The sequence below is a fragment of the Phoxinus phoxinus genome (genome assembly GCF_949152265.1).
Source record: "Phoxinus phoxinus genome assembly, chromosome: 7".
In the NCBI taxonomy this organism is placed as follows: domain Eukaryota; kingdom Metazoa; phylum Chordata; class Actinopteri; order Cypriniformes; family Leuciscidae; genus Phoxinus; species Phoxinus phoxinus.
In genome coordinates, this window is record NC_136882.1 from 8,553,486 (window position 1) to 8,581,221 (window position 27,736).

Below are 27,736 nucleotides of genomic sequence, written 5' to 3' on the forward strand. Positions count from 1 at the left end.
AGCATGTTAAAAAATCTAAACAGTGACATGTACAGTAGAAGACAGTCACAGGGACTAAAAGATAACCATAAAAACCGACAGTAAATTTAGAAAATAGTACCATGAGGTACACAGAATGAAAAAATAAATGATATTTAGACAAGTACCGGTAGGTAACTACTTAGTAAAAGCTAAATACTGCTATTACAGTAATAAAATACTTTACTTTATGATGTAGAGTGATGTTATTGTTCTGTCTTTGGCAATTATGTCAGTTTTAGTCAATGCTAGTGCACTGTTAAAATGAAGTTTAGTTGTGGTTTAATGGTCACAGTCCATTTAAGCAACAGTACTAGTGAAGCTTGCCTTAGCAAATACTACTAATAATTAATTGAATCATGCACTGGAAGATTAATGTTATTTATGATTAATTTCAATGAGACTAAATTAATTGTCTAGTGTATTTCCACAATGTGTTTTTATATAGTGACCCTTCAATCATTGCTAAATGACATTTTGGTGTAACAGTTTTAATTATATATAAACTGTACTGATAAACTGATTATGTGTGTTGTCCTACAAGAATCGAACTGTAAGACTGATGGTGGTGTTCTTACAGACTAGCTGAAAGTCTCTTGAGTTTGACTCTGGGTTTCCCCAAGAAACTGTGAGCCGCAGCAGGAGCCTTATATCAAACTCAAGAGCAAATATGAGACCTTACAACCATATAAAGGCAAAACATGCATCACTCACCCTGAAATATTCACACAGATGGACATGCTAAGTCAGATATGAGAGAGAGAGAGAGAGAGGGGGGGGGGGGGTTACTGCATCTGTACAGGCTGATTTTTATAATCCCTGGAAAAGGGGGTTGTACAAAAAGAAAGGAAAGTCGGAAAAAGTAGAAGATTATGCTTTTCCTCGTGATTTTGAGACGAATGCTCTTTGACCAACAGGATTCTCGGCCCTTGGGGACATTTTGCAAGGGACATTTAGCTGAGAACATTTAGTCATTTACAAGCAAAAACATTTAAGGATGCATAACAAAGTGCTAATCTATACATTTCCCATTTGACAGATATATTCACACAGCAATCTTTCCAGTGCCATTGTGAGATTTAAAAAAAAAAAGAAGCTTTTACTAAAAGGGACTACATACAGAGTTTGTCAGGGACATTAAACGTCATCACACTTTGAAAATAGTTTTTAAATAAAGTCTGAAAAAGTTTTTGCAAGCTTAATGGTTGTAATCTTGAAGTCATGCAACCATGGTGCTTCGTGGTAGTTCGTTTATAGCCTACGTATAGCTTTTTACTTCTTGCGATTGTATTTAGGCTTCAAAATTCATAAAAGCTGTGTTCATTTGTAAAGATTATCATGATGAATTAAATGTGTAAGCATACCCCCAGTTTCACAGACGAGGCTTAAAGGGATAGTTCACTTTGAAATAAAATGTTGGTATGTTTTAGCTTACCTGAAGTGCATCCAAGATGTAGGTGTCTTTGTCTCCGCATTAGTTTCAATTTTGATATTTTTAGGTCAAACCATTCTTGTCTGTCAGTCATATAATGCAGGTATATAGGTACTGTCTCCAAAAGCATGCAGAGATGTCTCTAATAGCATGCAGAGAAAAGTCCAAATTAAAAAATTCCCCATCATAAGTACACATTGATGGCCTAAGACACGAAACAAGCGGTTTGTGTGAGAAAACTAACAGTATTTATATTGTTTTTATCTCTTTTACACAACGACGTCCAAGTGATCTGTTTACACCTGATTTCTTCCCCGGAAACTAATCTAACCGCCTTCGATTGGACGTTGCATTTTTAAACTCAGCAGAAACGCGTGTGATTGGCTGTACGGCTCAACGTATGCCTTTGATTGACCTGAACAATGAAGCGAGTAGTGTGTCAAGATAGAAGGCTTACAAATTGGGAATAAGTGAAAACTCAACACTCCCGGATGAGTTTGTGCGAGCTTAGGCCATCAATGTGCACTTACGATGGGGAATTTTTTAATTTGGACTTTTCTCTGCATGCTATTAGAGACATCTCTGCATGCTTTTGGAGACAGTACCTATATACCTGCATTATATGACATTATACAAGAACGGTTTGACCTAAAAATATCAAAATTGAAACTACTGCGGAGACAAAGACACCTACATCTTGGATGCACTTCAGGTAAGCTAAAATATACCAACATTTAATTTCAAAGTGAACTATACCTTTAAGCCTCGTCCTAGACTAAAACGCATGTTTGAACTCGGAAAACTTAGACACACTTATAGACACAGTGAATGATAATTAACAAAACAAGGAAAAGGTGTGAAACTAATCAGAAACCATAGTAACAAACTGGGAACATGTCAAACTATGAACATGTCAAACTAACAATCAAAGACTTTGGTCAGACAGATTTTGGTCTAGGATATGAGGAATCTTTTAAGATACACAAAATTTGCCCCAGACAGCCAAATTGTGGCCAAAATCTGGCTTAAGGCAATCAGAACAGTGAAAAACAAAACAAAAAAAGAACATGACCGTTATACATAAACATTTGTTAGTCAGAGAGCTTATTTTTTGCAATAATCTAAAAGCCAATAGAACAATCCTATATGGGTTTATGTTGAAGGACAACACTTCTGGGTTGGCCTTCAAAAATGTCATCACTGTACTACTCTATTTTCTTATTATGATCACTCCAAGATAACTTTGTCAGTATTTCAGCTGAAATTGTATATGTATGTCTTGATAACCCCACCTTGTCCATCTCAACTGTTAAATAATGGATTAAGAATCATTTAGATTATTTTCTCAGTGAAGTTCGCAGCAATTAAAATGATGATAAATTACAGATACAATCTTTTTTTTCTGTCTTTTCAGATAAACCCATTCCATATTCCCACACCATGTTTGAGAATAGTAAGGCTCAGCTGAAAGTTAAGGCAGCTGTTTTGGAGGATGCAGGAGTGTATTCATGTGTAGCAGTGAATGATCATGGCAGAGCTGTGTGTACGGCTCATGTGCTGGTTAAAGGTAAGACACACATCTATTTCTTCTATTCTTATTTGCCAGTACAGTTCAGGTTTTATTTGTTATGTATTGGATGCTGAAGTCACACTTAAAAATGTCTGAATGTCATTGCATTAGATTGTAAAATATATAGCCAGAGTATTTTTTTGTTTCCAAAGAAGCTCAAACTCACATTTCAACCTAACCTTTTCACAAAAAAAGTTGTTTTTGAGATTTTCAATGATAAAAGAATATTAAATTCAAACAGTATTGTGACATTTTGTGGTTGTCAAATGTTAATGAATCATGTTGATAGTTAATCTGATTCTCTACATTTGAATTTAAGGAGAACTGATTTCATACATCCACTAAAAGTAATTGAAAAGCCAACTGATTAAAAGTCATTGAGCAAAATCTTACTGTAGCTCTGAGAAAAGCTCTAGCAGCATTTGAGCACAAATGACATTTAGGTATTGACAATGATTAATACAATTTACAAAATGTTCAAAATTAGTAGGCCTAATCCCACTTTTATTCCCAAATTCAATTTCATAATATTTTCGTATGAATAGACTTTTAGACTTTTCAGTGTGAGAGTCTAAATTGAACTGAATTAGTGTTTTCATATAATTCTGTCAAAAGTCTCAAATAGGCCTACATTGTCAACTCTGAGGGCGTTTAAGTCACAAAAATGTAAAGACACTTTTAAATTTTAACTTCTCTCTTATACACTGTAGGAGGCGTGTGCTATGTGCTCCGTTGATAAGTTAATATCGTGGAGTTTTTTTTTTAAAGAGTTATTTTAAGGTCCTCGGGATTAGAGAAACATCTGGTATTTTGCAGTCTGTGAGGCTGTCTAATGGCGGAGGTTCCATGTTCAAGTGGGTTAAAAATGTAAAATACCAGTCTTTTCCCACACACACACACACACGCGCGCGCACACACACACACACATACACACACACGCTGCAGTGGCTGGATCTCATCTGAGTCTCAGAGGACAACTTGAAGGGAAATTACCCTCTGAAATCTTTTCCATGACTTTTTTGCTGTATTTTCAGAAAATATACATTCAATATACATTGTTTTATATAAATATATACAGTACCTAACAGTGAAGGAAAAAAAATTCCCGGTAGCACTTCATTTTACAGTTCTCATGAACATACTATTTAGTCAAGTCAATTTTATTTGTATGTGCTCTTACCAATATGATACAAACAATCACAAAGTTGCTATTTGCTATGCAGTATATATCGCCCTACATGAGTATATACTGTATGCATGTGGATAAAGTTGGATATAATATATATCCAACATTATATAAAGAGGTGGGCGATAATTACGAATTTTAACGATTCCGATTCTTATCGATTCCTAATTTAGATTCCAATAAGGTAAAACAAAACTTAGATATCATTCACATTTAGTCTTATTGCAAAACATTTGACGTTAAGGCTATTGAAACGTTTTTGCGTGAGCCAGTGTCTGAAGCACATGTGAAGACCTGCTAATTTGTATTGGCCAACAGTGTGGTCGGGTGATGCTAAGATGATGCCACTCTGCTAGTAGTGTGATCTCTGATGCCCCTGCAAAAACTCCAGCACTGAACCAACTGGGCAGTGGACTAGATATATATGGTGCTGCAAACACTATGACTGAGGGAGCTCTAGCCTTTAGGATGGTCTCCACAACCTCAGTTGAGAAACCTGAATCTATGAGCTGGTACCCCACAGGGGCAAGACCCACATGTTCCACATCTCAGGCCTGGGGTGAAATACTGTGCCCCAGGCCTGGGAGCGAAGATCCCTCCAGGCCAGAATCTCTCAAGAGATCCGAGAACCAAATTTGTGCTTGCCAGATCAGGGCAACTAGCGACAGACGAACTCCGTCCTAATAAGCTCTGGCTAGAACTCTCGGGAGCAGAGTAATTGGGGAAAAATCATACAGATGTAGCTTTGGCCACATCTACAGCATGGCATCCAGCCCTAACGGAGCTTGAAGTGTGAGGGTGAACCAGAGACAATGGTTTGACTCCTTAAAGACTAACAGGACCACTTTTGCTCTGTCGAACTTCTGACAAATTAACTCCACCACCTCAGAATGGAGTATATGTGATGCGATCTGGGAAAACCTGTCGGATGTCGCGCTGGCACGTTTTCAGTAAGGTCTAAAAATAGATCGAATGTCAGTTTGTCAAAATTGGGTTTTCATTAAATGATTATTCTATAACATCTTGTCTATCATCTCTGAATATATCTTAGGAAAATTCGAAAAATGGCGGTTTATAGTGGCAAGCTGAGAAGACTGTGTCTTTCTCTTTAAGAACACGCACGGCGGAGCGGAGGTGCAAAAAAACTTAATCGCACACAGCTCTTCTTCTCTTAACACTACAAAGACAGTTCACCTATCAAAATAAACCACATACCAGAAAGGTCCCGCCAGTCCTGTGTAAACTACAAGGGCACGCAAGTTTTTATTTATTTATTTTTATCCAACGTTATTGTGTGATGCGGAGCAGAGCACAAGAGAACAACGGAGTCTGAAGTAGCTGCTTGCTTAAAAGATCTTGCTCGCCTCTCAATCGTCCAATTTCAAAACGGTTTTCACAGGATGAATTTTGAGTTCATAAGTTTTCGATTGATACCTAATCTATGTTCATTACTAAAATATGTAATATGAAAATAAGGCAATAAAAAAAAGAGTGCCACTCGTCCCGCTAGAAGGACGGACAGTTAATTAAATCTGTTTTTCTCAAAATTCCGTTTCTGAAAATCATAGCGATCAGCCGACTTCAGATGACCATAACTTTTGTTACAGACAAACGATAAAATAAATAAAAACAGATTTGGAAAGGGCTTGAAAACAGCTTTAATATGGTATCAAAACCTGTAATATGTCAAATTTTACCATGTGGTGGGTTTTCCCAGATCGCATCTCATATATATTCCCCAGGCCTCAGCCTCTGCTTCAACAGGTAAGCTTCACCCCCGAAAGCAAACCTGAGATATTTCTTGTGTTGTAGTAGAATTTCTATATGAATTTCTATATTTCTATTTCTATCCATCAGATCTATTGTGACAAATCAATCCTCAGATTGAATTTGAGACACAATATTCTTGGGACCATTCCTTTTCTATGGACCCTTTTGTTAAAAGAGAGTGTACTGTAGAAGTTTCAATAATGGAACCTGCTCTTGCTTCACCATAGTGGGGAGCACACCATCGGGTGCCCCCCTCCGGTAGCCATACTGAGTGGAGATTGGGCGGAAATTCCACCGGAGATTGTCCTCTCCCGTAACAACAAAGGTGGCGGGGTAGCGGAGCAGTCCCTGAAGGGCTTAGAGGAAGAGACGAGGCATGACCTAGCGATGCCACAATCACTTCTCCAAGGGGCATGCCCTGGACGCCATATGGCCACGACCTTCAGGGCTTTTGTATTTTAGCCATCCTAGAACCAATGGCAGTCCTCAGATCTATTCTCGCTATCACACAGCCGATGGAGTGGGCTGTCTGTTTTGTGGCACCGAGAGCTAGATCGGTTACCTGGCGGAGTTCCCTCACTAAATCTGGGCCTACTCCCCCCCCCCCCAGAGTCCAGGTCTTTTAGCAAGTCATCCTGGTACGCCTGCAAGAGAACCATCGTATGCAATGACACACCAGCCTGACCCCCCCTGCCTCATAAGCCCCCACGAGGCCAGATGTAATTTTACAGGGCTTTGAGGGTAGTGTGGGTCTCTTTGATTATAACTATGAACCTGGGGATAAATAGCTGGCTAGCGTCTCTTCAACCCCTGCGCATCAGATGTGCATCAGCACATATGTAAGATAAGTATGGCCTGATTAATCGCCGTTCTAAACTAATGCAATGTGACATTGTAACACACACACATACAGAGCTCTGAAGCGCGTTCTATTTAATAATAATAATAATTTGTTACATTTATATAGGGCTTTAGTCTCTTCTGGCACTTGAATGGACAAATACACCTTGCTAGTTCAAACATTCAAGTGATTTAGACCATTCAAGCACAACAGCATGCAGAAAAACTCACTTCAATGCTCGCCAGCTGTTTTCTGTGACACAGAGAGCCGAGCCACGTCGCGTCTCTGACAACGCGCTAATAGAAACAAAAGACCTGAATAGAGCTGAAGACCACCACAGCGGAGCAAATAAAGTTGAGGACCACCAGGGTGGATTTTTTCCCCCAATATGTTTATTGCCCTTTTCTCGTTTTATAACCACAGAACAAGTACACGTGCTTACACCCTTTCACATATACATATTCCATTTACACTTCTTAAAGGAAGAAAAGCATAAACAAAATTTAAACAAGAAAAAAAGAGCAAAAAAAATAATAATAAATAAGTAAATAATAATAAATGATTTTGTTACAGACAGTTTACAAAGTCTTTTTCTGTAAGGTATACATTCCCAGTTTATGTATGTATGGCTCCCACAGCTGATCAAAGTCTTTCCTCTTGTATTTAGCAATATAAGTTAGCCTTTCCAGTCCGATACAGTTTGATATCTCCTTTATCCATATTTTCATGGATGGAGCATCCATAATCTTCCAGCATGATGTAATAGCTCTTCTGGCTTGAAGCAGACCAAAGTCTATACGTTTAATCTGTCTTGATGTTTGTATAAAGTCCATTGGATATATCCCAAGAATACAACATTTTACATTCAAAGGAATTTTAATGTTAAACATGTCTGACATACATTGCATAACCTCCTTCCAGAAGTTTTGTATTTTTGGATATTCCCAGTGGTAATGAATGATATAATGTACCTGTTATCCAAGCAATTAGAACACACATCTGGAATATTACCAGATGAAGTTTGAATTGATGAAGTTTGATAGGTGTTATAGGTTCTCATTAACCATTTATATTGAAGTAATTTAAACCTTGTATTTATTGTCTGTGTTTGTGCTTTAAGACATGCATCTTTCCAGTCTGCCTCATCTATATCTTCCTGTATATCCATTTCCCAGGCATTTCATTTGTCCAATGTTGATACTGTGTTTGACCATTAAATTATAGTACACAGATACGTGACCATTGCTTTCTAAATTTCCAAGAGTTATTTCTTCTAATTTCGATAAAGATGGCATACAGATTATCCGTTCTTCTTTTTATAACATGTAACTTTTCAACTGTTAAAAAAAAGAAGAAGCTTTTTCGGGATTGTATATTTCTGGCACAGCTGATCAAATGAAAGTAAAACTCCATCTTCATATAGATCCATCATTTTCTGAATGCCTCTTATATTCCATAACTTAAATCCTCCATCTTTATTACCAGGTATAAATTGTTCATTACCCAAATAGGAGTAAATTGGGATAATCTCGGCACATCACCAATATTTTACCCTGGATCACAAAACCAGTCATAAGTCACACGGGTTTATTTGTGGCAATAGCCAACAATACATTGTATGCGTCAAAATTATCGTTTTTTTTTTTTATGCCAAAAATCATTAGGATATTAAGTAAAGATCATGTTCCATGATGATATTTTGTACATTTCCTACCGTAAATATATATATTTTTAAAAATTGTGAGTGAATGCAGCACAATCGCAAACATAAATGGACAACTTTAAAGCCTTTTGCTTTAATTACATTTTTTTTTTGCACCCACAGATTATAGATTTTCAAAAAGTTGTATCTCGGCCATATATTGTCCTATCCTAACAAAGGATACATCAATGGAAAGCTTATTTATTCAGACCCTTGTGACTGGTTTTGTGGTCCAGGGTCACATATGCTTATGTGCAGCGTGCCACACTGAAACAGCATTTTTAAGGACTGAAACTTTAAGGTCCTCAATGACTTAATATCTGAGGAGTATAGATACATTTTTAATGGTATATCTGGGATGGACTCTTGTTCAATGTCTACCCAAGCTGGAGGCGCTGTTGTACAGAAATAGTTTATTGCTGAAGTCAACTGGGCAGCCATATAGTACCATCTAAAATTCGGAAGTTGAAGCCCTCCCTTTTCATACTGTCACGGAGTCACCAGATCAGCACGCTCCACCCACTCGTTCACTCTCCCGGAATTCTTATTCACTGAATTAGATTATTCATCATTATCTACACACAAAGAAGCACTTCTCCTTCACTTCCTTGTCTGGTCTCGTCTTTACGTACGCTTTACAGACTCCTCTCTGATACTTACCGTTGCCTACTCACCTCAAGGATTCCTCCTCTGAACTTCATCTCCGATCTTCCATCATCTGTCTAGTCTACTGCCTTCACCCTGCCGAATCCTCTTCCATCACCTGCTATCAAGATTAACGCTCTGCTAAGTTCACCATTGAGTTCTGATTCTCCGATACATACTCACCAGTCTCATCTGCTGTTCCACTCCATGCCTCTGTTCAATAAACCATATTTATGTATTACCTGTCTACTTCTCTCTGTACCGTGACACATAGGGCAGGTGTAATACCTTAAGGCGAAGTCTAGCTTTTCTGTCATTTCAAATAAATTGAGCAATTAATAAATCCGATCATGGATATTGGTCTATTTTACATCTCTTTTTAAAATTGTAAAAACAATTTTATCGGCTTCTGTGGCTGTAACATAATCAACAGATAGCATAGAATGGTCATAATCAGTCTTCATGGTCATGACTGGGCAAACAATGGGTTCATAGATGGCCTCTTTGATTATGACAGGGTAGGCTATAGTATTCATAGATTGCCTCCTTGGCCATAACAGGGCAGTCAGAGAGTTCATAGTTGGTCTCCTTGGCTATAACAGGGCAGGCAGAGAGTTAAGATTTGACATTCTTGGCCATGACTGGGCAGACAGAGTTCATATTCGGCCATATATAACAGGGAGCGCAGCCAGAATAAGTCCACCCAGAACACAAATGTAAGTACTTTTTTTTTTTTTTTTTACATGTTCAGAATAAGAATCTGATTGGTGTTTGCTGTCACACTTATAAGGATTCTAGAGGGAGACTGAAGGAATAGATAACTATTATACTGGGGCACATGGCTTATTATGAATTAAATCCTAAATTTCACAGCCAATGTAAAGATGCTAATATAGGAGTAAAATGCTCCCTTTTTCCTCATCCGAGTTAAAAGCCGTGCTGCTGCATTATGAACCAAGTGAAGGAGAGCTAACATGAGACCAATGTACAAAGAGTAACAATACTCTAACCTTGAGATAAGTGAATGGACCACAGTATCCACATTTTTCCTGGTAAGAAAGTGTTTAACTTTATAGCGATTGATCTCAAATCAAATAAGCTACTCTTAACAACAGCACTAATCTGCAAAATGAGTTTATTTTTTATTTTATATATATATATATATATATATATATATATATATATATATATATATATATATATATATATATATATATATATAATATGAGTAATGCCTGGCCACTGATTTGTCCCTGATCAGCCAATCACAATGAATATGACCCCTAACTAATCTATTTGAGCTTCAGGCATCACATAAGACAGGCATGGCTCTACCATTTTTACCTTTTATATGCTAAGCTGCATCTATAATAAAGTGATAATATTAAAAGTTAATTAGAAGATCTCTCACCGCAGAACAACTTTTTTAAAACTTTTTTTTATGTCTAATGGACATCAAGTGTTGAAATGAGCATTTAAAAGCTAAAATATAGAGCAATAATTTGTAATGTTAATGTTTTATGAACATTATTGTTCATTATTCATTATTAATATTACCAATGTGATTTTATTTCTTCTCAAAGTGACTATAAACTGTAATTTACTTTTTGGTTTTAGCGAGAGACAGAAAAAGTGAATGTGAAATAAGTGAATACACAGCAACACACACAAACACTCCACACACACTGATGCCTTGATACGAAAATGCACACAACTGTATATTTATCAAATCAATCAGCAAGTACACATAAACACACCTGCAAGCACACAGAGACATATACTTAGATTCATCCACTGCAAGCAACAAAATGACTCCAATAAGACTTCATCTTATCTTACCTTTTTCTACATTATTGTTGCTCATTGTTACAGTATATGTATTTTCAAAATCTTCAAAACTAATTCACATACTGTATATGTTTTAACTGTAGTTCATAGCTATGGTTAAAATAGGAGCACCTTTACATTCATTTGTGGTGTTCATTGTATTGTAAATTTGAAAAGATTCTAATAAAAATATGAGTTGGCACAGATCTTGTTTTTAAGACTCATTTCTACATAGGAAAAGAGCAAATATCAAGTTAATTTTTAATTAATTGTTTTGCTCAGTGAAAAAAAAAAAACAGATCTCAAGAGGTTAAGGACAAACATCTGATGACCGGCTGTTACGATTGAATCCACTGGAGGCAAGCTGGTTGAGAACCCAAATGCAACTTTAATTAACAAAACAAACATAAAACAAGGGCATGGCAAAGCATGAAAGTCAGAACAAGAAACAAGAACCTGGACAAACATTCAATACTAGACAAAGACACAGGGCAAACATGAGGGCTTAAATACACTCTGATGACAAGACAAGGAACACCTGTGAACAATGACCAGACGATTAACAGATGACAAGACATATGGCATGATCACATGGCAAACAGTGAATCACATGACAAGACACAGAAACATGACAATGACAAGACCAAGAAACAAAACCCAAACCGTGACATAGCCCCCCCTCTATAGGCGGCTCCTGATGCCCAACAAAGCCAAAAAGCAATAGTTCAGGAGGGTGGTGAAGCAGAGGCAGTCTAGGGGGAGGGATGGAGGACCAGGCCCATGCAGGGGAATGGGACCAGGACATGGCAATGGTGGGCCTGGGCCATGGAGCGCGGGCAGACCTGGGCCGTGGAGCGTGGGCGGACCTGGGCCGTGGAGCGTGGGCGGACCTGGGCCGTGGAGCGTGGGCGGACCTGGGCCGTGGAGCGTGGGCGGACCTGGGCCGTGGAGCGTGGGCGGACCTGGGCCGTGGAGCGTGGGCGGACCTGGGTCGTGGAGCATGGGCGGCAACGGCAGTGCAGGAAGCCAGGGCAGACCTGACAGTTCAGGAAGCCTGGTTGGCGCCGACAGTTCAGGGGGGCAGGGAGGGACTGCCTCTGAGGCCTTAATCAGGTACATACTGTCCCTCCCAAAAAATTTTCTTGGGACAAGACTCGGGAACGGTGGCGGCTGTCTCGGGACGAGACTCAGGCCTGGCGGCGGCCATCTCGCAATGAGACTTAGACCTGGCAGCCATCTTGGGCGAAGGTTCGCGTGTTGTAGCCGATGTGTGTGCTGCCCACACACACAAAATAGCTGTGATCAGCACTGCATCTTCCAGAGCTGACTCGGCAGGCATGACGTGAAAGGTCTCTGGCTCGGCAGGCATGACGTGAACGGTCTCTGGCTCGGCAGGCATGACGTGAACGGTCTCTGGCTCGCCAGGCATGACGTGAGCGGTCTCTGGCTCGCCAGGCATGACGTGAGCGGTCTCTGGCTCGCCAGGCATGACGTGAGCGGTCTCTGGCTCGGCAGGCATGACGTGAACGGTCTCTGGCTCGGCAGGCATGACGTGAACGGTCTCTGGCTCGGCAGGCATGACGTGAGCGGTCTCTGCTTCGGCAGGCATGACGTGAGCGGTCTCTGGCTCGGCAGGCATGACGTGAACGGTCTCTGGCTCGGCAGGCATGACGTGAACGGTCTCTGGCTCGGCAGGCATGACGTGAACGGTCTCTGGCTCGGCAGGCATGACGTGAACGGTCTCTGGCTCGGCAGGCATGACGTGAACGGTCTCTGGCTCGGCAGGCATGACGTGAACGGTCTCTGGCTCGGCAGGCATGACGTGAACGGTCTCTGGCTCGGCAGGCATGACGTGAACGGTCTCTGACTCGGCAGGCATGCCGTGAACGGTCTCTGGCTCGGCAGGCATGACGTGAGCGGTCTCTGGCTCGGCAGGCATGACGTGAGCGGTCTCTGGCTCGGCAGGACTGATGTGAAGAGGCTCAGGCTTGAAGGGTACTGTGGTTTTGCAGGGCTCCTCATCCGCAAAGCCCACAGTAAACAACGAGCCACTCAAAAAAAGGGCAACGTCCATATACTGCACCAGTGTGCAGTGAGGAGTATTGGCAGGCATGAGGTAGTAAAGATGCTCATCTAGTCCATGGTGAAAGATGTCTTTCAAGACACTATCACCAAAACCCACTCCATGGCAAAGCTCACAGAACTCCCTCACGTAATCCTCAATCTGACGTTCACCTTGGCTGAGGCGGAAAAGACGACTTGCTGGGTCCATGTTGGTCTAGTATTCTGTAAGGATTGAATCCACTGGAGGCAAGCTGGTTGAGAACCCAAATGCAACTTTAATTAACAAAACAAACATAAAACAAGGATATGGCAAAGCATGAAACTCAGAACAAGAACCTGGACAAACATTAAATACTAGACAAAGACACAGGGCAAACATGAGGGCTTAAATACACTCTAATTACAAGACAAGGAACACCTGTGAACAATGATCAGACAATTAACAAATGACAAGACACATGGCAGGATCACATGGTAAACAGGGAATCACATGACAAGACAGAGAAACATGACAATGACAAGAACAAGAAACAAAACCCAAACCGTGACACCGGCCAGGGTACATAGATATGATGTGGAAGGGTCTACAATCAGATCCTCTGCTTAACTCTCATTTAATTGAAGTAAATTATAAATGATTAGACGTTTAATTCGAAGTTTAATGTCATTATAGCGCTCACAAACATTGTCTAAAGAACATTTCTTATCTAAATTCACTTGAAAATTAAACTGAAAATCATCAGTGTAACAGTGGTAGGAGATACTGTACTTCCAAAAAAAAAAAACTCAAAGGAAGCATATACAGGGAAAATAACTGGCCTCAAAATCGGCCCCTGTGGGACACCAGATATTATGAATACCCAGAATTATGTGTCTTCACTTTCACAGTAATATTCAGGAGCAGATGGTTGCATCAGAGGACAAGTAGCTACATACGTATGTAAAAAAAAAAAAAAAATTCCCAATTGACCTAATGATACAGCATCTCCACAGGCTCCTACAGTCTGCAACTTCCATTAACTTACAGATGCTTCATCTAATAGTTCTAACATGTTTGTCACACGATGTCGTCCAACTTTTCTCTGTAAAATAATCACATGACTGATTCTGGTGCTGAAGAGCAGTGCAGGACACCGTTAGCACAGATGCACCTGTGTGTGGACTACTGAAGATACAGTATGAATGATTGTGTCTCTTAAATACACCCGATTTATTGATTACTTCACATTAGTCGTTGTATATACAGTTTATGAAGCGATAGATCACCAATAAAAAAAAATTACTTCAACCATCTTTTAGACACCTTAATATTGTTTCAAACCTGTATTGTATGATTTTTTTTCTTCCATGAAACACAATGTCTGCATGTTTTTGAAGTAAATTTAGTATAATTTATGTAATCTGTATGTCTCCAGCTAAGCAAAGTGTTAAGAGGCCTGCAGCTCATTCTGTGACTGATGTGAGGAGACCGTCTGCCCCGGTGTTCCTCAAAGGTCTGCAGGATCTCAGAGTCATGGACGGCAGTCAGGTGACCATGACCGTGGAGGTGACAGGTATGAAACAACCTTCAGTTTTTCAAAATATAGATCCTATAGGAAGAAATCAGAGTAAGATTAAGTGTAGTTCATTGTCCGACCAACATCAAACAACAGCAACAAAAATCACTGCCATATGAAAAATGACAACTTTGATTTTTATATACAAGTGTGTGTGTGTGTATGATATAGATATATTCAGTATATATATATACTGTATATGATGTGCATGTTATTGTTAGAAATTACCCTTTTATTAAGGTGTCATATTTGCCTGCTGGAATTTGTTCATTTTGACTTTTATGAAAGACATTTTATATTACAGTGTGCCAGCCTTTATTTTTATATACTATGAATCATCCATTAATTAAATAAATAATGCCCAGAATATTACATATCGTAACACAATAGCCCTGTGACAGTTTTTCATTGTTTGTTGTCTGTTTTCATGTTGGTTGAGTATATTCAGTGTTTTCAGAGCTGATTTTATATTTGTCTCATCACAACAATTTTATAGTATATTCTAAAAACAAATGTTTTAGCTCATCAAACCAATCAATCAAATCCATTCAATTTATCAATTAATCAATCAAGTGATCGTTTGCACCAATCTTTTTGAGTTATGACAACTTCTAATGCACTTACGTTCAACCAAACTGGGGTGCATCGTTAACAAACAAGTTCCGTCGTTATCAGCATAGTACAACGAGTCTGTGTTTCCCGAAACCATCGTTCCAACGAGCATTTGCAAACAGCATCACAAGTTGTGTGGTTGGAACGACAGCTCTCGACCTGTGATTAGAAGCATAGTTTCTTGTTTGCATGACATGTGGACTTAAGAAATCCTTATCTTGAGCAAAATAAGCAAGCTGACATTCCGTACAATCTGCTAAAATTTTATTTAGAATACATACAAATTTAATTTACGTCTTTTAGTTTGTCAAGAGATTTAAAGCACCGTTTTTGATGACTGCGCATGTGCGAACGTGCTCTACTTTGTAAGAATGAATCTATGATTGAATCTGAAAATAAAGCAAAATAACTGAGAAAAATTAGAAATAGTCCTCAGATGCCATGTCTGTAATTTATGTCAAAATATCTAGTTAATTCGATCTCAACAGTTTCATTAAAATAAGTTATTACTCCATCACGTGCGTGACGTCATAAACCAACGTGGTTGAATGACCACTTGGTCAATTTGGTTTCGGGAAACAGTCGTGACTAGCAAGGTGATTTCTTCAACGATGCATCGTACTATTGTAGTGAAGCAGCGAGTTACGTCGTTGTACAGGAAACGCTCCCCTGTTAGTTACTGTCACGAACACACACAGGAACAGGTAGATCCAATAGCAGTGTTTATTTAAAGGGTAATCCGTACTCACAATCAGTCCAGGCAAGGGTCGAAATCCAAAAGGCAATCCAAAGAACATAAGACATACACGATCAACAGGAACGGAAGTGTGGGGACAATATACAAGGACTCCGTGACAAACACTGAAACAGACAGGGTATATATACACAAGTGCAAACAAGGTGATGAGAAACAGCTGAAGGAAATGAACAATCAGTGACAGACAGGATTATGGGAAATGTAGTGAAAATGCCTAGACACCGTGAAAACTGAGACCTTTAGTGTTAAACCCAGGGAACCACCAGACACTGTGACAGTTACTCTGAGTTTGAGCAACTTTATTTGTAGCATAAACATTTTTTTTCTTAAATTAAGTTGAACCAACTAATTTGAACATAATTGAGTGCAGGACCTGAAAACAATTATTCTTATATATTTAAGTTCAAATGAACTGCTAGTGAACATCTCAGCCACATCCTAACCACAAGCACTATTATTCATCATAATGATAATTGCAAAAACTTAACAGAATCTCAAACATAACAGCATTAAAAACAAACAGGTTTTTCAGAATTTTCTGTTTAAATAACATACAATATTAAGCTGATGTAATGATCAACAACAGTCAACAGTACTCATCAAAATAATGTTTGCAACTTAAACGGTTTAATTAAATCAACATTTTAAACTTGTAATTATGCATTTATTTAAGTTGTGGTAATAGGTCCCTATATTTTATTTTTAAAGTGTATTATATGCAAGCTACATATTTAAAAACAGTGGTCACTAAGATTGTGATTCCACTGTTGCCCTGAGTTTAAAATTAATTTAAGCATACCATGTATGGTAAAAGTGCAGGTTTGTAAAATCTTAATTGTGCCAAAATGTCCAAAATCCTTATTTTTCAATAGATAGTGTGTTTTGCTGTGTTTAGTTGTAATGAATGGAATTTCCTTTTTACTCCCTCAAGAGTGTGTTTGTGCAGATGCTTTAGTTCTGGTGATTATATAATGGTGAGCACTTCCTGTGTAACGACCGCATCTGAGGAGTCTCCTGTCTGTGTATTTGCATGAACACGTGACCTACACAACATATGAACTTGCTGAAGTCACAACAAAGTGTGTGCAGTTTGGCTTGTAAGACACTGTTCTTAACTCTTTTTGACGCACTTGTATGCTCCGCTGTTCATTATTATTTACTTTGTCCCACTGTCCTCCATTCATTTTCTCTAATCCAAACTTGCTTAATTATTTGCAAGTGTGCTGTGTTTTGTATGTAGGTAATCCTGCCCCTGAGGTGGTCTGGCTGCATAATGGAAAAGAGATCCAAGAGTCAGAGGATTTCCACTTTGAGAAGAAGGGCTGTCAGTATACTCTCTTCATACAGGAAGTGTTTCCTGAAGACACAGGCACATACACCTGTGAGGTGTGGAATGAAGCTGGAGACGCTCGGACTGAAGCCTCACTGACTGTACAAGGTACAAATACTAACTGCATAACAACATAGTGTGATCTGCAAATATATTCTGCCAGAGTCTTTTAGAATAATATAATAGTTAAATCTGGACTTGGATCTCCAATGGATTTTGGTTTATTTGGTCACAGAGCCTCAAGATGGAGTTCAGCCCTGGTTCATCACTAAAACCAAGTCCTCTACCGCCACCCTGGGTCAACACGCTCTGCTCTCTTGTGCCATCGCTGGTGACCCCTTCCCAGAATTCCTCTGGATGAAGGAAGGGCAGGTAATATCTGGAGGCAGTGACTTTGAGATCCTACAGAAGGAGGATGTAGTCTCACTGCTCATCAGGAAAGTGAAGACACATCATGCTGGAAACTATGAGATTCTTCTGAAGTAAGAGTTTTTACACTTGTTTCAAAAAAGATTTACTAAACCATTCTTTATAGTTTACATTCTCTATATTTTTGGTAAGTTATTTGGTAATGGTGCCTCACTTTGAGAACATTACAAAATAAAAAATTACATACTAAATTATTTCACTTTGTGAAACTTTTTTTATTTTTTTATTTTTTTAAGGTGAACAGGTTGGATTTTATTTAATTGATTCTTCATCAATTAAAAAACGATTTCAGTCTCCATAATACTTTCATGTGAAAAAATGCGAAAATGACACTTTACCGAAAAACAAAATATAAATTCCATATAATGTTGTATGTAACAAAAAACAATGAAATAATACTATGAACTATACTGATGAACTAAATCTATGAAAATATGAATATTATTTTAAATATAAATAGTTCAATTAAGAAGTAGTGATACACCATGGTAGTATTGTAATTATGTTGTAATTAATTGTTTACTGTTTATTTTTTATTTTTTATGAAAAATGTTTTCATCCACACATTTAAGTTCATGTTTTATTAGTTCTTCATTTACTTTTTCAATTCTTCCGTTTACCATAAATGAACTTCAGCGTTCATAAATCTTCTGTTGCTCTCAGGAATAAAGTAGGAGAGTGCAGGTCAGTGGCCACTCTGCACGTCAGCGAGGACCCCGTGTTGTCTGGTGACGATTCTCATAAGCAGTACGTTTTTCTTCTATTCTTGCTCTCCTCTGCCCCGAAGCTATATTTACAGCCCTTGCCCCTTAACCCCTGCACTAAATCTACATAATATCTCTACATAACCAAATGCTCTGTTTATGCTTCCTCACTCAGCTGTGCTGTTGTCTAAAGAGGAGTGTGGGTTAGTCTAGGGGCCCCATTCTGGTCTCATTTCCCTATAAGGCTTCTGAAGTCATCTCTGATGCAACTCTGTCGTGTTGAACTAACTCTCCTCTTGATTAAGCTGCTCTCCAGTGTGGGCTGAGCTAGCTGGGGCTTTAAACGTCTCTGTATGTTTTTTTCTCTCCACACTTCCTGTGGCAGCCGAGGGGTGGAGAGGACTGCACCAGGCAGGGGAGGACATCCAGAGACTCCCAGCCCTGCATCGTCGTGCTCTGAGCCACTCTGGGACCTCAACAGTCGGACAGATCAGGAAGAAGAGGAGGGGTGTGCCACCCTTGGGCTTCTCAAACGACGTGTAGAGACAAAGGAACACAGAGAAGACCAAATCCGACAACAGGAGGCCGAACAGATTGACTTCCGAACTGTGCTCGGCCGCAAGGTCAACACTAAGAGCGTCTCTGAGGAAGACCTGAAGGAGATCACGGCCGAACAGATGGACTTCAGGGGGAACCTTCAACGGCAGATCAAGCCCAAGACGCTGACGGAAGAGGAACGTAAAGTCAACTCTGCACAACAGGTGGACTTCAGAGCAGTGCTGGGAAAGAAAGGAATGCCAGGCCCCAAACCTGGTCCTGGATCCTTAGTGAAAACACAACCCAGCAAAAATGAAGCTGTTGACTTTAGATCAGTGTTAGGCAACAAGAAAAAACAACCAAGCCAGGACAGGAATGGAGAAAGCCACGGTGATAAAGACACCCGAGAAAAGGGCAATGATGTGAATTGTGTGGATGGAGGGATAAAAGAGAAAACAAATTCAGTTGGGAAAAATGAGCCCGTTTTTACAGAGAAACTGATTGACGTGACCGTATTGGATGGGGAACGTTTGCATCTACAGTGCCAACTTTCATCTGAGTCTCCCGCTAAAGTGACATGGACGCTTGATGGAAAACTCATCAAACCATCCAAATTCATCAATATTGCTAACATAGGTCAGTGTTGCATTTGCAATTTAAATAACTCAAGTAAGAGGACTAATTTGTTGCAATCTATCATGGATAAAGTTTGGCATTCTGGCATTTATCAGGGGCTCTATTATATTAAATGCATGTGTACATGTTTCAAGCATCAGCAGACCAGAGGTAATCACAGTTTGACATTAATTTTATACAAACAATAAGTTAATATTGAGTACCTGACATTACAGACAGTTGACTTTTGGTCCACTAACCAAAACAGTTCTAAATGCAGCCAACGCTGGACCAATTTTGTGTTCTGCTGAGAAACACAACGGTTGGCTGAAACGCCACAAACAAAGATGAGCACTCTTAGAACGCCTCTTATCCAATCAGACAAGAGGACCAGACAAGTAACTGTTACATAATTGTCATTGAACAGTGGTCACATGACACTCTGGTATCAGCCGGCAGGAGTGTGATTGGATGAAAGATTATTCAATGTTTCATGATGTATTAGGGATATCATTAATAATATTCGAGAGATCTAAGGAGAAAAGTAGTGTGAAACTGTACAGTGAGGTATGCATCTCTGTGGCTTGGCCTCATGTGTTCTTAATAGCATGCTATTTTTTCACAAACTTTTGTGAAAAGAGTTTCACAAACTCTTTATCTGACTCTCGTATATTAATGTAGTGAAAAGTACAAGTTAACCTGTGTAGTTGAAGAATATTAGATCTAATATGCATGTGTGGTTTGCAGAAATATTCCAGGTTAAATTCATGTTTAGAAGTACCAAACTCATCTGTCATTGCACATTTACCCCATAGACATCCATTTTAAGACCACAACTGCTTTTATGATTAAGGGACTAGTCCAAATGATTTCTGTGGTAATTGCCAGCATGCAGCAGATACTTTCAGATTCTTCAACGCTCTGAGCATAACTGTTTAATGTGTGTTTATATGTGTGTAAGCAGGTGGTCAGTGCTCTCTATCCATTGATAAAGCTCTACTTGAGGATGAAGGACAATATGTGTGCAGGGCAGAGACCAGCGAGGGAAAGGCAGAAAGTTCCTGTATGGTCCTAGTGGACGGTGAGTTTATATTATAACACTCCAGTACAATAAATGTGTTTTCAGCGTGCTTTTCCTGTATCTACTCAATGAAACTCAATAGGATATCTGAGAGATGAGGCGTACTCTAACCCTACAGTATGTGTCAAGAGTGTCTGTATTGTTTATGTTTAGTGATATTTTTTTACAACTCAAAATTTTTAATTGTACAACACAAATAATTATTTCTTTCTCTACTTGAGGACTATGTCAAAACACTTGGTTTCTTTGAGAATATTATGGTTTGAGTCTGTCTGTTTTGGGCTGGGCAGTATCTCTCCCTCCCTAGAGTCTCTGCCTGGGTTCTGCAGCTTCCGGTAATTACTGACCAGATCAGGCCGCATTGCATCCCTTGCATGCCATGTCCTGAGATCTCCTCGTTTCGCTTTGTAGGATATGTCTTTACAGCGGTCTCTAAATCTCTATGACCTGCATAACATGTTTTGACAATCATCTCTGGATCTCTGTTTTACTTTCCAGGTCATGTCCCAATGACAATCTCTAGATCTATGTGTCCTGCTTTGCTGGACATGTCCCTGCAGTTGGCTCTAGATCCCTCCGTCCTGATTAAAGGACATGTCTCTTTCTCTCTCTTCTAATTTCCAGGACATGTCTTTACAACAATTTATGGATCTCTCTTTTCCACTCTAGACGATGTGTTTAGCTGTCTTTGGATGTATTTATCCTATTTAACAAGATATGTCAATAAAGCCATTTCTAGATCTCCCTGTCAAGTTCGAAAAGATCTCAAGATCTCTCAGTCTTACTTGACAGGACATCTTCCCACAACCATCTAGATCAATTTGGACAGGATAACATATTCTAACAGTGATCTCTTGTTTCTGTTCTGATTTACAGGACATGTATTACCAGTCATATCTAGATTTCTCTGTCCTAACTAATGAACATGTCCCTACAGCTCTTTCTATGTCATGTTATGTCCTTACAGCTGTTCATAATAATTTTGTTCCACTTTACAAGACTTGATTCTACAGTCATCTCTGTTCTGCTTAACAGGGTCATGTCCAATTTCAATATTCTTTCCATTTGGTCAGCAGCCATATCACCCTGTAGCCCAAGACTGGTTGCCCACTGAGCCTGGTTAGTACCTGGATGGGAGACCTCCTGGGAAAACCAGGTTGCTGCTGGTAGAGGTGTTAGTGAGACCAGCAGGGGGCGCTCACCCTGTGGTCTGTGTGGGTCCTAACACCCCAGTATAGTGACGGGGACACTATACTGACAAAAGAGCACCGTCCTTCGGATGAGACGTTAAACCGAGGTCCTGACTCTCTGTGGTCATTAAAAATCCCAGGATGTCCTTCGAAAAAGAGTAGGGGTGTAACCCCGGCATCCTGGCCAAATTTGCCCCTTGGCCTCTGTCCATCATGGCCTCCTAATCATCCTCCTATATATACTAATTGGCTTCATCACTGTCTCCTCTCCACCAGTAAGCTGGTGTGTGGTGGGCATTCTGGTGCAATATGGCTGCCGTCGCATCATCCAAGTGGATGCTGCACATTGGTGGTGGTTGAGGAGATTCCCCCCTTCTATGTAAAGCGCTTTGAGGTCTCAGATAAAGCGCTATATAAATGTAACAAATTATTATTATTATTATTATTTTATCCACTGTAGATCCTTGTACTGTTTCTGTCATCCATCTCTAGATATTTGTGTCTTGCTTTCCAATACATACCCCAGCAGTCTACATGTCCCTACAGCTATCTCTTTATCTTTGTTGTGGTTTCCATGACATGTCTTTACAGCTGTTCATAGATCTCTATGTCCCACTTTAAATTATGTGTTACTTAAGCTGTGTCCAGATTTTACAATCCTGCTTTACTGGGCATGTCGTATCTAGATATCTCAGTCATGCTTAACAGGACATCTCCCTACAGCTTCTCTGGATCTCTGCGTCCTGCGTTACAGGACACATATTTGCTATAGAGATCTTTAGATATGTCTTTCTGTTATATTATAGAATATGTCATTGTCTATTTTAATGACATATTCTATAATATAACAGAAAGACATATCTAAAGATCTCTATAGCAAAGATGTGTCCTGTAACGCAGGACGCAGAGATCCAGAGATCTAGACATCTCTTTCCTGCTTAAACAGTGACAAAAGGTGGCATGCTAGTTTTATTTAAAGGCATAGTTCACCCAAAAATGAAATTCTGTCATAATTTACTTACCCTCATGTCGTTTCAAACCCGTGAGACTTTCGTTCATCTTTGGAACACAGTTGAAGATCTTTTTGAAGAAATCTGCAATATTTCTGTCCCTCCATTGACAGCTACGCAACTACCACTTTGACGCTTCAAAAAGTTAATAAAGAGATTGTAAAGCTAATCCATATGATTAAATTGGTTTATTCCAAATTTTCTGAATAGACAAGAACACTTTATGTGATGAATGAGATTGAATTTAGGCTTTTATTCAAATATAAACATTGATCAGTGAACAGAAACAGAAGCTCCACCGAACCTGATAACACACCTCTTGTGGAAGCTCAAGCTTACTGCGTAACACGAAAATGAACCTCATTGGTTCTTGCAGCACAAGAATGAACCTCATTGGTTCTTGCGCAAGCTCAAACGTGCTGCTTAACATGAGAATGAACCTCATTGGTTCTTGCAGCACAAGAATTAACCTCATTGGTTCTTGCAGAAGCTCAAACGTGCTGCTTAACATGAGAATGAACTTCATTGGTTCTTGCGGAAGCTCAAACGTGCTGCTTAACATGAGAATGAACCTCATTGGTTCTTGCGGAAGCTCAAACGTGCTGCTTAACATGAGAATGAACCTCATTGGTTCTTGCGGAAGCTCAAACGTGCTCCTTAACATGAGAATGAACCTCATTGGTTCTTGCGGAAGCTCAAACGTGCTGCTTAACATGAGAATGAACTTCATTGGTTCTCGAAGGTCAGACGAACATGCTTGAGCTTCCGTTTACCACAACTGATGAATGAGTTGATGAATGTTTATATGTGAATAAAAACCTAAATTTAATCTGTTCATCAAGCAATCATGTCACTTCAGAAACTTTTGGACTGAACCGTTCAATTAATTTTGATTAGTTTTACAATCTCTTTATGAACTTTTTGAAGCATCAAAATGGATGTTTTATAGGGACATAAAGCTCTCATATTTCATCAAAAAGATCTTCATTTGTGTTTTACAGCTTTGGAACGACATGCGGGTGTGTAATTAATAATATAATTAACATTTTTGGCTGAACTATCTCTTTAAATACTTTAATGCTATAATTTTCTTGCATAAACATCTCATATAACTTGTACTTAAGTGGCTTCTGCTATTTTAACTGCCAAATTCCACTTTTTAAGCTCAGGTTAGACATTTTGACCTTTGTCTTGGTCTTAGCAATAAGTGGCAATGAAAGAATGACAATAAACTCTCAAAATAGGTAATAGGCTTAGATATTATTTTTGGAACTTTTTAAGTGTAACAGAAGTTGAAGAGGAGGCATAATATGCTGCTTTCATCAGGGTCACATGAATTTGATTCTAATTTTGCTCTCTGTATTTCTTTCTCTCTGACTGTCTGTGTTCAGATCCCAGTGTCTCCACACCAGCTGATAAGCGGAGCAGGAAGCCCTCTACCCCGACCACAGAGAGTGAGTTTCCAAAATATGTACTTCCTTTTTTTATATCCCAATATGGAGTGGCGTGGGAGATGTGAACCTTTCCCACTGCTACACACACAAACACACACACACACACACACACACACACACACACACACACACACTTAAATTGCTTGTAGCTTTTGCAGACAATTTTACTCGGGATATATTTTACTAAGAATAATTACTTATTAATTTGTTCTAGAAGAAAAAGAAAGAAAGAAAGGTCACTGGTCTAAAGCCTAACGGGAAGCTCTTTATTTGATTTCTGATAAGGTTAATTAGAGTGATTTTTGCAATTTTCTGCAAAGTTGTTCAATTGTTAGAGATTATGTTTAGTAGGTTGCTACTTTTTGCTGTAAATATATCTTGCTTAAAATCAGATTAAAAATACACACAAACAAAGACATCCATCTGCATGTAACCTAGTTCATAGATATTTTTAGATTCAGGGAAAGATGAAAACTAGTGAATAGTTTTCCACTCTCTATTTTGTAAAATAAAGTTTTAAGCTCGACTATTATTGTTAAAGTGTTAGCCTTTGCACTATTTTCTATTGTTGCCATATGGCCTTTAGTTTTGCATCCTCCAAATGTTGTAGTATAGTATGAGACTATATGGATGAACTAGTATAGGAGTATAGTACAGAACAAACCCTAGAGGAGGTCCGTGTTCACTGGTGAGCCAGTCATTCACTTCTCACACTCTTCATCAGATGAGTTGTTTGAAAAAGGCTGCTGGATATCTGACTTTGACTGATTTTGAATGTTAAACAAACTCAGTGAGCAAAAAGGAGAATGAGGGGTGAACAAAAGTGTGTTTTAGAGATATAAAGAGAGAATATAAGGAGATTTCTGACAGTAGAGCAAGAGAGATCATGACTTTTACTGCATGACTGCTTGGCAAAGCCCACTTAGATTTCCATGTATGGGCTCAGTCAAGACTCTCTCACTCTCCGGACCACGAGGAGTGTTGTATGAGTTTTCTAACATCAATGTTTTTAACATGCCTGACATTCTTCAGAATGTTTTGTGAAGCTTTTGTATACTAGTGTGTCTAATTTTCGCCTACTCTTTTAGCAGACTCTTTCGAAATGGCTGAAACTGAGACTGTTGAAATGTTGATATGTGCACATGAGAAATGTCCCATATGTCTTTCTTTATTCTTAAAAGAAAGGAGAAGTGAGACTTTTATATTCACAAAGGTTTTCTCAAAGGTTACAAGAAAATTCTGCTGAGAAAAAAGGAAATCACTCTTCCATGACATTATTTGTGATTTAACGTGCAGGTTAAAGTGTTGCATGATGGTAGAGTTTTGTGTTGTAACATGCGCTATAAAGTTAAAGTGTATCTGAGGATGTTTGGCTGGCACACTTAAATTGGTCCTGCTGTCTGGTATATAAAATCAGTTACTTACGATGTTTCATTCGGAGTAAAATGCTGCCTAATGAAATAGTGGCCTGTATTGATGTAGCTCACTTAGATTTGTCATGAAAAGAGAATACACATGTGAGCTGCCAATGGGTGAAATTAATAGTTTTCCAGAAACCACCTGTTTAAACAATAACAGAGTGTTTGTATGATATTCCTGCATGCATTTATGTTGTAATGCATATGCAGTTGTTGTGGATGGACCTGCAGAACCAGATTCCTCAAAGGAGAGATGCAGCAGTGCATTTGAACAGATGCAGATATGCTTTTAATGTTGTACATTTCCTCTTGTCCACACTTGAACATCAACAAGGCTGACAATAAAAGTTTGAGAGTGATTTTGGAGCAACTGAAGTGTTAGGTAGGTCCTACATTATTATAGGGGTTACATTGAGTCATTGAGCTGTTTGCAGTCATGGAAAATCTGTGATTAAAAATCACGAAGCTATAAAAATAAGCAGTGGTGTCTTGGATGATGGAAAACTCTAACCTCCAAAGCACCTCTGAATCGCTGGTGGAAATTGAAAACCCAATTGGTGTCCTTAAGGACTCTGTGCTTTCATGACCAGTTCAGAAACAACCACTGCAACTTACGTCATGCTTGTTACATTCCTCTGTCCTAATGGCTTATATTTGTATCTATGTTATTAGTTGTGCTTGTTAGGAAAGCATCACTGTTAGCATTGAATCCTTAACTTAACTAAAATATTAAACTTTGCCTTGTAACTCACCTCACCCCGTATGTACAGTATATGGTACCAACATGTACAAATACTTCAGTCAACAAATTCAGTCAATTTGAAAAGATAGGGGAAAAAAATAGTTTGTCATTGTTTGCTGTAAGCTAGTCATGCAGAGTTCCTTTAAAACCCTCATCCTCCCCCAGCTCCACATGCATAGATCTACTACAGGATTTATGTAGGCCTATGTATGATCTATGTATATTTATGTATTTTTTCTTTTGTTTCTGGGTTTATTGTGTCGCTACATTTATTTTCCCATCCTGTCGCAACACTCTTCTTTATTATTATTTTTTGTTTAAGTCATAAAAAACAAACATTAGATACAGTACAGTTGACATTGTATCTATACTGGGGGTGTAGGTTAGCGCTAAGAAAAAAACATATCATGGTTTCCACAGTTACTAATTTAGTTCTATATAAAGGCGAAAAAAAAATAAAAAATCCACAAACTTGTCAACTCAAAGAAAGTATAAGAAGACTGCTAAATACTCCCTTGTAAAAAAAGAAATGTGCTCAATTGTATTGAATGTGCACTTCTAGTGTACAAATCTAATAATATAATATAATATAAATATTTATATAATTATATATAAATATAAATATAATTATATTTATAATATAATATAAATGAAATCAAAGGCCACTTTTGTGTGCATAAATTATGTAATTGCGATAAATTATTATTTCTTTTGATCTCATTAGGTTTTCAACATGGTCTCTTTAATATTCATACGTTTCTGTGCACGTAAAGAAGTGTGCTTCATTGTAAGAGTTCTTCAAGAGTACCTTTCGGTTTAAGCCTGATGCTCTTCCATGCATCTGGACTAACTACAGATTGCCGTCCTTGCCCAGACAATTGCCTGCCGGTTACAACATGCAGTGCTTTCTGAACTATCTCACTGGTAGCGATCACGATCAGCAACACACCACATTGTTTAATTCAAATGTCTTGCATCGTCACTTTGCACTTCTGAACTGTCTATCAATCTCGGACAAAGACCCTTATCTCAATGAAAACATCATTGACAATAAGCTTGGTATTTATGTTCTCACTGAAACCTGACAAGTTCCTGGCGATTTTCTGCAGTTAAATCTACTCGAACAAGGATGAAAGTATCTGTCCAGACTTTGACTGCACGGTAAAGGGGTGGTCTCGCTGTCATATATTAAGATAACCTCCGACTCACACAACTTGATTTTCACAACACCAATACATTTGAATAT

At 38.8% G+C, this 27,736-nt stretch overlaps 1 protein-coding gene across 5 annotated transcripts in view; it reads left to right on the forward strand.

Annotated features, from left to right (window-relative positions):
- Nucleotides 1-27,736, forward strand: part of mylka (myosin, light chain kinase a) — a 124,472-nt gene that overhangs the window by 69,295 nt on the left and 27,441 nt on the right. For all 5 annotated transcript variants that reach the window (XM_079619835.1, XM_079619837.1, XM_079619839.1 and 2 more), the window contains 8 exons: nt 2,865-3,017; nt 14,471-14,608; nt 17,221-17,418; nt 17,546-17,792; nt 18,403-18,486; nt 18,829-19,616; nt 20,560-20,676; nt 24,268-24,330. In XM_079619835.1, the coding sequence (XP_079475961.1) occupies nt 2,865-3,017; nt 14,471-14,608; nt 17,221-17,418; nt 17,546-17,792; nt 18,403-18,486; nt 18,829-19,616; nt 20,560-20,676; nt 24,268-24,330 (1,788 nt within the window). The remainder of the gene's footprint in view (nt 1-2,864; nt 3,018-14,470; nt 14,609-17,220; nt 17,419-17,545; nt 17,793-18,402; nt 18,487-18,828; nt 19,617-20,559; nt 20,677-24,267; nt 24,331-27,736) is intronic.